This window comes from Octodon degus, unplaced genomic scaffold, assembly GCF_000260255.1.
Source record: "Octodon degus isolate 3935 unplaced genomic scaffold, OctDeg1.0 scaffold00215, whole genome shotgun sequence".
In the NCBI taxonomy this organism is placed as follows: domain Eukaryota; kingdom Metazoa; phylum Chordata; class Mammalia; order Rodentia; family Octodontidae; genus Octodon; species Octodon degus.
Genome location: NW_004524791.1, coordinates 2,239,419 through 2,252,467, shown reverse-complemented (window position 1 = coordinate 2,252,467; position 13,049 = coordinate 2,239,419). Strand labels below are relative to the sequence as shown.

At 53.4% G+C, this 13,049-nt stretch overlaps 2 protein-coding genes across 2 annotated transcripts in view; both read left to right on the top strand.

The window, feature by feature from the left end:
- Spire2 (spire type actin nucleation factor 2) overlaps nucleotides 1–3,682 on the top strand; it is a gene marked incomplete at its 5' end in the record, with an annotated part of 28,769 nt that extends 25,087 nt beyond the window's left edge. The window contains 3 exons of the mRNA XM_023705206.1: nucleotides 1,009–1,036; nucleotides 1,598–1,722; nucleotides 2,001–3,682. Of these exons, the coding sequence (XP_023560974.1) occupies nucleotides 1,009–1,036; nucleotides 1,598–1,722; nucleotides 2,001–2,223 (376 nt within the window). The remainder of the gene's footprint in view (nucleotides 1–1,008; nucleotides 1,037–1,597; nucleotides 1,723–2,000) is intronic.
- A 2,010-nt stretch (nucleotides 3,683–5,692) lies between these two features.
- Tcf25 (transcription factor 25) overlaps nucleotides 5,693–13,049 on the top strand; it is a 34,286-nt gene continuing 26,929 nt past the window's right edge. The window contains exon 1 of the mRNA XM_004644983.2: nucleotides 5,693–6,188. Coding sequence (XP_004645040.1) covers nucleotides 6,000–6,188 — 189 coding nt within the window. The 5' untranslated portion in view covers nucleotides 5,693–5,999. The remainder of the gene's footprint in view (nucleotides 6,189–13,049) is intronic.

Here is a 13,049-nt window from a genome sequence, read left to right as displayed (position 1 = left end):
CAGTCCAGGGGAGGCCTGTGGTTCACGCTGAGCAGCAGTCCAGGGGAGGCCTGTGGTTCACGCTGAGCAGCAGTCCAGGGGAGGCCTGTGGTTCATCAAAGCAAGACCTGAAACCCCAGGCTGCTCCACTTTGTGTGTGTCTACTGAAAGGAGAAATCAAGCCACAACTGGTTACTTGAGCATTAATATCAATAATTGATAGCACTGCCTGGTGTGGTGGCACATGTCTGTCATCCCAGCAGCTGGAGGCCGAGGCAGCTGGACCTCAGCAAGTTCAAGGCCAGCCTGAACTACAGGGGAGACTCAAAAAACAAAACCCAAAACAATGTAAAATGAGTTTTTTTTTTTTTTTTTTTTTTTTTGCTCTGAATGCCCTCAGGCATGGTTTGTCTGGCTGGAGTGTTGTGGGAGTCGAACTCCAGCAACCTGAGGCTCACAGCTTTGTGGAAGCAGCCACTTAAAGAACTGAGCTATGGCCAGGCCCCCAAACAATGTAAAATGAAAAGCGGTCTGAACAGTACTTAATTTTATTTGTAAGATAGTATGCACGTTTTGTTAACATATGCTTAGTCTGGTCTGGAGGGTAGAGGCTGCATTGCCAGCAGAGGTCATCTCTGTCGTTTGGCTGTCTAAATCGTAACTAACATAACATGGGGAGTTTTAATAAATGCTTCCGTGGCAAGCACCAGGGCCTGAGTGCAATCCCCGGTTCCGGGAAAAAAAAGGAAGTTTTACAGGAAGGCATTTACTTTTAAAATTGAGCGCAGGATTTATAAATGTTCATGGATGCTCAGAACAGAGCCGCTCCCTTGAGGGCTTCCTGCGCCCCTCGTGAGAGGGGTCCGGCCACGCCAGGCCACGCCGTCAGGGGAAGCTGAGAGGCAGAGGTGTGTTAAAGGCTTCCGCAGTGGAGTCCAGGCCGGTGGGTGGCTGTGCCCGGCCCTGGTCGGCCAGAGGCTGCCGCCTCCTCGTCCTCGTCCCGCTGACGCCGCCTCCCTTCCCTTCCAGAGCTGTCTGCACTTCCTGTAGCATAAAGGTGAGCTCGCGCCGGCTTCAGTCTGTGAGTGCAGACGGGCATTCGCTCTCTCCTGCTGCGTGTACTGCACAATCCCACCCTCACCAGGCCCCTTATCTGGCCCTTTGTCCAGAACCGGGTCTTATACTGGCCAAGAGTGTGACCTTTTAAAGGCTCCCTTACCTAGTTTAAAAAAAATTTATTTTCTTTTTCCTGAGACAGGGTCATGTTCTGTAGTTCAGACTGCTCTTGACCTCACTATGGAGCCTAAGCTGGCTGTGAACGCAGAGAGCCCCTCCTGTCTCAGCCTCCCCGAGTGCCGGGGCTGCAGGCACGTGCCACTATGCCCGGCTTTAAAGATGTTTTTAGCTGGAGCTTCTTTATAACCTACCCTGACAATGAAGAAATGCTAGCTAGCCCTTTTATGGCATAAAAAGGCAGTTTGCGCCCCTACAAGTGCTCACCTATGTGAGCAGAAAGGGAAGTGTGGGTGCGAGAGGAAGGGGCTAGGGCTGAAGTGGCGGCCAGCCTGGGCCTGCACCTGGTCCGCCCGGGCCAGCCCGGCCTCCCTCTGTACTGCAGATGAAGATGCCTTCTAAGAAGTGTGCTCACATCCCCGTCTACACGCTGGGCTTTGAGAGTCCTCAGAGGATGCCCACGGCCACGATGCCCACGGCCACGCCTTCGCAGAGGAGAGAGGTCTTCCAGTGTGTTGCTCTGCCTTGTTGTGGGGGCCAGGGGGTCGGGCGGGTCTGGGCCTGGGCTGCAGGACAGGAGCGACCTGGCCTGAGCCCCGCAGGAAGGGGCAGGTCGGGCAGCGTCCAGGATATGCCCCGAAGCAGCCTGCGACCTGAGGGGAAGGGCGCCTGGAGCGCAGGGTGAGGCGAGGGGCAGCTGTGCACGGAGGCCTCTGCCGCTTGTGCTCAGGAGGGGCAGGGCTAGCCGGGCCTCGGGCCTCATGGCCGGCTCCTTGCCCCCACCCCAGGTCTCTGCGAGGACCCCGGTGGCGAAGCGTAGAGCAGGAGTTCCCACACATCTACGCGCACGGCTGCGTCCTGAAAGACGTCTGCAGTGACTGCACCAGCTTTGTGGCTGATGTCGTTCGCTCCAGCCGAAGGAGCGTGGATGCCCTCAACGCCACCCCACGCCGCAGCCGCCAGACCCAGTCCCTCTACCTCCCTGACACCAAGACTCTGGATTTCCAGTGACTACGACCCAAGGCAGCCAGGCCTGCGCATGTACATATATACACAGACAGACGCCTTTCTATAACATATGCACACAACCTATATATTTATATGTTTTCTTGCCCTACTGCTCATTTGGGGGTAGATCCACTGCAGGACCCTCCCCTGGGAGGCTGTTCCTACTCAGGACTCCAATGGAGCAGGGTGGGGGATTCCAGACCCTGGATCTCCAGCAGACTCTGACCAGGCCCCAGTTCTCTCCTGTGCAGGTCAGACCACATGGCCACTTCTTTCCTGGATAGGAGTCCGGGTCGGGTTGGGGAACCTGCCTGCCTCTACCTTTGTATAGCGGCCCAAGGCACCTGGAAGCTCCTGGGTGGGTGGCACCCTGTGGGAGGTGTCCTGTGTCTCCATCTGAGGGCAGAGGCTGAGCTTGGGCCCTGCCCCTGCCAGCACCCCTGCCACGCCACCCCTCCAGGCCTTCCCATGCACTGGTGCTATCCTCTCACCCACTGCAGGCCAGAGGGCCTGGGGATGCCGGGGGGCATAGCTCTGTAGTCATGCCCACAGCCATGTGAGCCTAATAAAGATGATCTCGTGGTGACCATCTGGGAACAAAGCCAGCCATGGTGGGAAGCTGAAGCAGGAGGATCCCAAGTTCTCTGAAGTTGAGGCTTGGCTCTGAGGGGCTGCCTACACCCAGGGCCAGAAAAGGCCCATCAAATATGGCATCCAAGCCCACTCCTGTCTACCAAGCCCGAGTCAGGCTACTTGGTGAACTAAGGCAGGAGGATGCAATTTTTTTTTTTTTTCTTTTCAGAACTGGGGATTGAACTCAGGGCCTTGCGCTTGCCAGGCAAGCGCTTTTTCTACTGAGCTATGTCCCCAGCGCTGAGGATGCCAAGTTTGAAGCCTATATGGGCAACTTACAAAGACCCTGTTTTAAAATAAAACTATAAGGACTAGGAATATAGCTCAGCAGCAGAGTATTTGTCTAGCACACACACATAGAAGCCCGGGCAGCCTCTGCCAGCTGCCTAGCCCCAGTTATCACAGTTAGTGCTGCACGTACAATGGCTCAGGCTGTTCCCTGCTACCTCTGGCTGCACCTGCTGGCCTGGGTCCCCTTTTGGTCTGTTTTCTCAGTCCCCTAGTCCTGCTCTCCTGGGAGACGACCCAGCTGGTGTGCCCAGAAGACTGCAGGCCTTGGATAGCCCCAGCACTGCGCACGCCACAGCTCACATGCTCCACAAGGGGTGTTCTGCATTACTCCTGGTGGGTGAGGAAACTGAAGCTCAGTGCGGGAAGTTGACTCCAGACTTTACTCCTGCCCTCGGGGTTCGAGGCCCCGAGGCACAAGGCTTCTAACAGTTTGGCCTATGGGAAAGAATACTCTTAGCAGCTGGAGTCCAGTAAATTCGAACACACAAAATTAGAGCAGCTAATAAAAGTATCCAGCTCCCAGTGCTTAAACAAAGACTGCTTATTCTTGTGTTTTTATTCCTGTTTAAAAATAAGAACCAGGAGCACACCTGTGCACTCCTAGCACTCTAGGAGGCTAAGGCAGGAGAATCACAAGTTGAACACCTGCCTGGTCAACTTAATGACTTAATGAGATCATCTCAAAACACTATTTTAGGGGCTGGAGAGATGGCTCAGTGGTCTAAAGCACCTACTTGGAACAAGCTTGGCAAAGCACAGGGACTGCGGTTCAATCCCCAGCACCACATGCCAGCCAGCCCCGCCCCCTGGTGGGCTGAGCTGGCCACACACACACACACACACACACAATGAATAAATAAATAAATAAAAATTAAAAAAAAAAAACAACACTATTTTAGGGCCAGGGAGATAGCTCAGCAGCATAAGTACCTGTCTGGCAAGTGCAAGGTCCTGAGTTTGATCCCTGGTACTGAAAAAAAAGAAAAAAAAAAAACTTTAGGAGCTGGGGAGATGACTCAGTGTGAATAAGCGCTTGCCTGGCAAGCACAGGGGCCTGAGTTTGATCCCTGGTTCCCCAAAAAAAAAAAAAACAACACAACTTTAAAAAAAAAGACTAGAGAAGTAGCGCAGGGCAAAGGCGCCTACATCCTTAGGTACTGCACCAAAAATAAAGGGGGTTGAGCAGGAACCGCTTGTTACAGCAATAGAAGTTTCGTCTGTGCAGCAGTCTCATGGGCAGACACCCCAGCATGCCAAGTACCATTGCCATGAGTTTCTGGAGCTTACGGAGCAGAAACTGGCATGGGCAATGTGTCCAGCTCACGCTGCCAAAGCAGAGAGAACCAGTTTGAACCCCACAACACTTGCAAATGAATGCTTATAGCCAACAGTAAGCGCACATCCCTCGACAGCGAGTGCCCCACTCAGCTGCTTCCTGAGGCTGCTCGGCAGGCACACTCCAATGTCAAGACTGGAACTGTCTCTCCCGTCTCTCTGGGCTCTGAGCAGCGCCAGCCTAAAATCTTTCCCCAAGCTCCATGCAGGAGCTGCAGAATTGGTCACTGAAACAGCCTCAGCCCAATCTAGACAAACGGCTTTCCTTGTTGAGGACGGGCTGCAGTACCCAGAAGTTGCGTGGCACTTCCTGTTCATGTGACCCTCATAGGGTGCACTGCCTGCTGGGGAAGGGAAGATTCCCAGGCAGGGGCTTTAAGGACTCTGGATTCTGTCCTCAAGGCAGGGAACAGGCCTGTGTAGACTGGGGAACACAAACGCAGAAACCAACAGTTAGCTTGCTTGTGAACAGGCCGGATGGGAGAGTGGGTGTTGAGCATGCCTGGCGGAGGACCTCACGGTACTGCCAGCCACACACACCATTCCCTAAGGTACAACACCGACTCCTTCCCAGCCTCAGCAGAGCCTAGGGTCCCGGGCCAGGGAGGAGGCGGTGGGGCTCAGGGACTACAGCAGCCGGGAGCCAGCCTGCAACCCAGCCCTTGCTTGCCCCGTCTCAGGCCTGGCGGGTGCTGGACCTACCTGCAGTCTGGATGCACAGGCCCAGCTCAAACCCAGGCCCTCTGCGGCCCGAAGCCTGGATTAGCCCCACAGTAGGCCATCCCCCAAGCCCGGCTCCTCCTCGCCCCTACACCAGCTCATCTTGCTCTCAGCCCTTGCAGTTCTCAATCTTTAAAGTTCTCTCTGGAACATTACAGTGCACAGTAGCGTGACAAACCTCTACCTCTGGACAGATTCCCATGCCATGCCTGTACGTTCTGAATCGCAACTCCCAGGACCTACTCTTGAGATTTGGTCCCACTTGATCTTGGGGGAGGAGGGGTGCCCAGCAACCGGCAACTGGAGGGTCCTAAGTTTAGGGTGTGTGCTTCTGGTGTTTTTTCCGCCCGGTAGGGTCTCGCTGTCAAGCCCTGCATGCCTTGATCCTCCCGCCTCGTCCTCCCAAGTGCTGGGCTAACAGACGTGCGCCACCGCGGCCAGCCACATGTTCTCATTACATAAAGGAGAAAAACGCCCTGTGCACTCTGCTTCCCTCCCAGGACTCTCGGAACCAGGCTCCAGGGCACAGGGGCGCACGGCGCCGAGCCTCCCCGCCCGCCACCCCGACACAGCTCGAGGATCCCGCACGAACGCGGCGCGGAGCCGGCTGGGGTCGCGCAACTCTCGCGGGAGGCGGCGGACCGTCTCTGACGCCACAGGCGACGGACAGGAAGTTCCGGAGAGCCGCAGCACGCAGACGCGACGCGCCAGCCTCGGCCCGTGCGCCGTCAGTGCGCAGGCGCGCCGGCAGCTGGCTTTCTGGTTTTCCTGCTCCCTCAAGACGACAGGCGTCGGGTCCTATGTCGCGCCGGGCCCTCCGGAGGTTGAGGGGGGAACAGCGTGGCCAGGAGCCCCTCGGGCCCGGCGCCCTGCAGTTTGTCTTCCGTGATGACGATGACGCGGAAGAAGGACCAAAGCGGGGCCCCGGGGTCCGGCTCCCCGGAGGCACGGGGAAGGACGGCGTCCGAGTCAACAACCGGTTCGAGCTGGTGAGGAGCGACGTGACCTAAGGGGGAGGGGCGGGCCGGGCCGTGAGGGCCGAGTGCCGCCGGGTGGGCGTGAAGTGGTGTCTGTACTGCGGAGGAGTGGGCGGGGCCGTGATGTCAGGGGCGAGGCGTGGACGACCGGCCTGCGCGGGGGCGGGGCCGTGGCGTAGGGGCGGGGCCTCGGGCGGGGCGGGGCTAAAGCGCCAGCCTGGCCGCGGTTTGCCGGCCGCCGCGGGGAGGGCTGGGCGCGCCTTAGTGGTGTGGGTGGAGCGATGGCTTCCAAGGGCTAAGGCGCGAGACCGCGGTGTCCGCGGGCTGGGGCGTACTGTTGGCGTAGGGGAGGGCAGGGCCATGACCTGAGCAAGCGGGGACGCCGTCTTGGGACCTCGCGAGGAGCTAGTCCTACAGGGGGAGGGCGATGATCGGAGCGGGGCGAAGGAGCGAGGCTAGGAGCAGTCGACCGGCTGGGTTGTTGGAGTAGCGCTGCAGCGGGAAGGGTGGGACCGGGACATCAGGGCGGAGTGTCAGTGGGGGTGTGGCTTTGGTGTTTGAGGGTGGGAGGGGCGCTGTTCTGGGGCTCGGCGAGGGCGCCTGCGGTGCTGCGGGCAGGGTGGAGCCGTTACCTGGGGCGGGGCAGAGCGAGTGAGGCGGGACCGACAGCATGGGGGCGGGGTAAGGGCTTTGCAGTGCAGCAGCTGAGCGCAGGGACTGCGCTGCAGTGGAGAGCGGGATACAGAGGGGGTTGGGGTGCGGTTAAATTGGGCTGCAGTGGAGTGCGGGGCCCCGCGTTTCCAAAGGATCTGGGGTGTTTCTTTGATTACCCGGTTAAGCTTCTTAGTCTAGAGCTTCGAGGGCCTCCCAACACCTTGGCTACCCAGGACCGTGAGGTTTGTTCATTACTCACATTGGGTGTCTGACATAGGGAAAAAACTCATTAAATGTTCTGCTGAGCACGGGCCCGCCACCTCTAGGTTCACATGCAGATTAGCTGAGTTTAGCTTCTGCAGTTTCACCTTGTGGCAGTAGCGCGTCTGTTCTGCTCACCTTGTATCCCTAGCCAGTGCTGCGCATAGTAGGGTTTCAACAGGCATCTGCTAAATAAATGAACGAGGGGCCGGGAGATGGCTCAGTAGAATAAGTGCTTCCCTGGCAAGCGCAAGGGCCTGAGTTCAATCCCTGGTTCCGCCAAATAAATAAATAAATGAACGAACGAATACTTATGGGCGTCAAAATTAGATGAACTAACAGCTTGTGTAAGCTGTCACTCGATATTCCAGTAGCCACAGCACTGTCAGGTTAAGTGATCCAAAGACACTGGCGAGTGTGGGAATTTCCCTAAGATAGGTTGCCGTGGAAATTATTGCCCTTTCCACTTAAGATAAGAGACAGGTCTCACCCCTGAAGGTGGGACTGAAATTCTTTCTTGAAGTTCACTATGCCCCCAGCCATCTCCTCTGGCCCTCAGCCTGAAAGTGAACTCTTCCCTCTCTTTTTTTTCTTTTCAACTTTTATCTTGGAAATTTTCAAAAACATACAACAATAAGGTAGTACAAGTAACCCTTCTGTGCGTATCCTTAGGTTGCTGTAATTGTGGATACTTGGCCAGCCCTGTTTCTCTAATACTTTCACTTACTTCCTTTTCTTTGCAATAGGGATTGAACCCGGGCTCTGTGCATGCTAAGCGTGTGCTGCTGCTGCACTGTCACTCCAACTCCCTGCATTCTGATAGGTATTGCTATTACCAGCCCAAGCCTCCTTACTGGTACCATGTGCATTTGTGGATCAGCTCAGTATTAGTCTCCCCTTAGGTATCTCCACGTGTGCAGACACTAACTGACCTTACCGCCTCTACTCTGAGCTGCTGCTGAAAGTCCTCCTTGTCTTTGTTGAAGGTTTCTCTGTTCTTCCTGTAGCCCAGGCCAGCCACCTTGAGGGTATATCTGGTCCCTTGACACCGGAGGTAGACCATGAGGAAGTCCTGGTGGCTCCTATGTGTGGAGAGTGTGGCCCTGCTCTTGGGCTCTTGCCCTGTGTGTTCCTCTGCATTTCTGCTCTCAACACAGGCTGGTGGCAGCTCTTCTTGCTGACAATCTCTAGTGGCCCAGGTTTGCCCGGTCTTCCCATACATCTCTTTCTCTCTCATCTTTCTAAGTTTGTCCCCTGTGCTCCAGCCATCCTGGCTGTCCTGATGTTCTCTTTGTCTGGGTGACAGATGAGGGGCCTACTCAGCTCTACTCACCTCATTTCATTGTTTTGTTTTCTGTTTTGAGACAAGATCTTGCTATGCAGTTCAGGCCGGCCTTGAACTCATATACTCATCTCATTAAAAAGTGCAGTAAAGAGATAGGAAAGATAAAAGAGGACTTTATTAACTCCAAAGACATGGAGGGCAGATGGGGCAGGTAGGTCCTCTGACCTGAGACAGAGAAGGCTGGGGCTTCTTTTCAGAAGTCTTTATGGCCTTCTGACAGGGTGGTGTTGGAGGGGTGTTTAGATACACCCGAGGAGCTGACTGGGGGCCTCCCTGAGGCGGCAGACTGCACCCTGGGCTGGACTGGAGAAGAAGGGGAGGGAGGCGGTCTTGAGAAGGTGGGCTTTTGTTCTGTGGGCTTCAGCCACGTTAGACGACCACCATGATGATTGAGCAGTTCGTCCTAGGGCCAGAGCCTGTCAGCACAGTCGTATTGCTGTGTTCCAGTCCTTTTCCTTTTTCCATTTTCCTGGCAGTTACCATCATATATTCTTATAAATAACTTGTTTATCCATTTTATTTTGTATCAATTGGGTATATTGAGACCTTCCTGAAATGAGACCTTTTGTTCACTGATTACACTAGCAGCACCATTTCTCCCTGCCTGCTTCCTTTCCTGAGACAAATGGCTGTGGTCTGCTGTCTAGATGTATGAGGGTGGGTGCTGTGGAGTAGCCTAAGCTTGAATGCTTAAATAAATCTCTTTGTAGATAAGAAAGCATGGACGACATACTGATTTTGGGCAGTTCTTGTTAATAGTTGTTTTTTTTTTTTTTTTTTTTTCCAGGTAACCAGTGCAGCAAAGAAACAGGCAGAAGGGAAAGGGGCTTTATTTTCTTTGAGGACGTGGGGTGGGGGGTGGGGGGTATGGAAGATATTCTCTCTGTTGGAACCAAGGAAGGCTGAGGCTTCTATGGCCTTTTGTCAGAGGTGGAGTTTGGAGGGGATGTTTAGGTATTCCTGAGGAGCTGATTGGGGTCTTCCCTGAGGCGGCAGGAAGGGTGGAAGTAAATTATGTCCTGGGCTAAGTTGGAAAAAGGGGAGGTGGTCTTGGGAAGGTGGTCTTTTGTTTTAAGGACATTGGCCATATTAGATGATCACCATAATGATTTTAGCAATTCATACTAGGACCAAAACCTGTCACTTGTGTCCTTATAGGTTGTCCTAAGGGTTGAATGAATTTAGGTGTGTAGCCTTTAGGACAGGCCAGCATTGGACAAATACAGATATTATCTGATGTTGAAAACTAAAGGAAACAGAGTGCTGGCCAAATAACTCAGTGGATTAAAGCACCTGCTTAGGCAGATGCAGCGGCCAGGAGTTTGATGCCCGTGTGCACTGAGATGGCATTTGAGACTGGGCGTGGCGGTGCTTGCCTGTAGTCCCAGCACTTGGGAGGCTATAAACAGGAGGATCACTATGAGTCCTAGCTACATAGTGAGACCTGTGCTAAATACAAAAAAAGCAAAACAAAACACAACTAAAGGAAACAAAAGAACATCCTAGAGAGCCAGGGAGATAGTTCAGTAGAATAAATGCCTGCCTGATAAGCATGAGGTCCTGAGTTCAATCCCCAGCACCACAAAAAAAAAGAACATCCCAGAAATATGCAACCCCATGTGGTTTATGAGGACTATATCTAGGGGCTGCTGGTGCCCTGTTAGGGAGAAGGAAACAGGACACAGGCTGGTCTTCCTCATGGTCCCATCATGTTTTGTTGACAGAACCAGGGATTGAACTCAGGCCCTTGAGCTTACCAGGGAAGTGCTTATTCCACTGAGCCATCTCCCCGGCCCTTCCCATCTTGTTTTGCTGCTGGGTGAGTGAGTCTCTTTGGCTTTAGGTCAGAAATCATCTTTACCATTTTTGTGAGAGAGATTTTTAAGAATGAATTATTAGCCAGACACATCAGGTGCTTGGAATCCTAGCTACTCAGGAGGCGGAGGTAGGAGGATCTCATGTTAGAGACTGGCCTAGGTAATTTAGCAAGACCCTGTCCTAAAATTTGAAAAATAAAAAGGAATGGGTATGTAGCTTAGAAGTAGAGCATTTCCTGAGCACTGTACTGGGTTCAACCCTCAATACCATTAAAGAAAACAAACAAAAAAACTTTATTGACATAATATACAATAAAGGGCCAGGGAGATGGCTCAGTGGAATAAATGCTTGCCTGGCAAGCGCAAGGTCCTAAGTTCGATCCCTGGAAACACACACACACACACACACACACACACACACACACACACACAAAAGTAACATGGTGTGCCAGTTTTAAGCATTAGTCTGAGTTTTGATGAATGAGTACACTGGTGTAAGTACCACTACCAGATTTCCAGAGACCTCCCTGTGTGTGGGCACGTGTGCTCTTGGACTCCATGCGAATGGGCTCACCGGAATGTGCCTTCTGTTGTCTGGCCTCTTGCTAGTCATATGCCTTTTGGTTTTAAGATAGGGACTTACTCAGTCACTAAGTTATCTGTCTGCCCAGGCTGGTCTCTTACGTGTGGTTCTCTTGCCTCAGTGGCTCAGTGTGCTGGGACTGCAGGCCCGAAACACCACACCTGGCTCTCCTTTGGTGTTCTGTTTGTTCAGTTTTGAGACAGGCTCTCACTATGTAGCTCAGGGTAGCCTTGCGCTTACTGCGAGCCTCTTACCTCAGCCTCCTGAGTGCTGGGATTACAGGCACATGCCACTTGCCCAGCCTCTTTTGGTTTTAATTTGAGTCTCCAAGTAACAATGTGATTCTTTCTCACATGCTTATTGGCCATTTATTTTCTCATGAATTTCCTTTTCGCATTTTTTCCACATGCAGCTCTCTTTATTTCTGATAATTTCTTTACATTCATCCACACATTCATCTCAAGCCTGTGTTTATATACAGACATTCAAATTCCTGTTTCGGGTCCTGTCTAGGACTCCAGTCCACAGAGGTCACTTCTGCACTTGTCAGTGATTCTCAAAGGTTGCTGCCTGCTAGTTGAGCTGCTTTTTTCTTAAACTGAAAGAAGGGCACTGTGTTCTTGGGATATGGAAGGAAGCATAGCCTGCAAGGACCCAGCTAGAGAGGCAGACACGTAGCACATGGACTAGGGTGCAGGTGATGGAATGGCCCAGCTAGCACAGAAACCTCGTTGAGCAGCTCTGGGCCACACTGTCCTGGGATGGCTTAATGGCTTCGTGATCCCTCTCAGTGCTGCATAACCCTGCTTGAATCTCAGCTGGTGGACACCGTGCCTGGGAATGTAAACCTCTCTAGAAGCAGAGTATGTCTCGAGCCTTACCTTGCTCAGCCTGCCAGTGTGGCACAGCAGGTTTTCTAGGGTGGCTGTGGACCTTGAGTTCTTATGTAGTTGAAGGTAGTGAGCTGGGAACAACAGCCTGGGCGGGCAGAAAGGCATGGAGCTGGTCATCAGTGATACCAGTTTTCCAAATACAGCGTTGTCAGAGTGCCTCTGTGTTACCCAGGAGAAATTGGAGGGGCTCTGCTGTCACTCAGATGCAAGTGCTTTTTTAGCTTCCTGGTGTGAACACTCTGGGGCAGCTGGTTCCAGGCAGAGCATAAAGCTTGCTGTGACTTAATGAGAGGGTGTCCAAGCGGGTGTCAGGAACCCGAGGCTCTGTTTGTTACCCTTGCCTCACTTCTCCATCTTTCTGCTCTTTGTGGCCACTGAGGAGCAAGCTTCCAGCACATTTCCAGCCCAGACTTTCCAGCACTTGTGCCGCTCGTCTCGCGCAGCTGGTGCTGCAGCTTTAACCTCCTGGGGCAGACCTGGCCAGCAGCACATCAAGCCCCTCCTGCAGTTTGCACGGTCTGTAGGTTCCTTTTCTGCAGCTGGACCACATCCAGCTGAATTGGGATGTCTTGGATTTTCCTAGATTCATACTCCCAAGGGGAGGCACAGAAAGGGCCAGGTCTGTATTATGGCCCTCAGGCTCTCGGTGCCCCCTGGCAAAGACCTCCATAAGCACTGGTGGGAGGAGCCCCCCTGGCAAGTCCTGCAGAGCCACAGTGGCCGAGTGAGTCCTTGTCCCTCAGCAGGCTCTGGAGGCTGGCTGTGGGAGTGTGGGTGGGGGTCTGTGCTCATCCTGGTGAGTCTGTGAGGCCAAGAGTCCTGAGGAAACCAGGGCTGGATGAGGTGGCCCAGGGTCTCAGCCTCCCAGGAAAACAGGCAGCAGCTTAAGGCTCCAGCCCTTTTCACATTTTCTTGTCCTTTTTATGGGGTTGTATTTTTATTGTATTTTTTTTTAAACTTACTCATTTATTTGATACAGGGTCTTGCCAACAGCTTGGACTCGTAGTGATCCTCCTGTCTCAGTCTCCCCAGTGCTGGGACTACAGGTGTGCAGCACCACGCCCAGTTTTGGGGCCAGCATGGCATGCAGTATTGGGGATTGAACTCGTGTCCTTGGGCTTGCCAGGACTGCTGCACTATCTCCCTAGCCCCCCTTCGTTTTTTTCCGCCGAACTGAGTTCTCCCTCATCTTTTTTTTTTTTTTTTTTCCGTTTTTTTTTTTTTTCTCGGGGATTGAATTTAGCCCCATGCACTTGCCAGGGAAGCGCTTTTTCCACTGAGCCATCTCCCCGGCCCCATGTATTTGTTCTCAAACTTGGA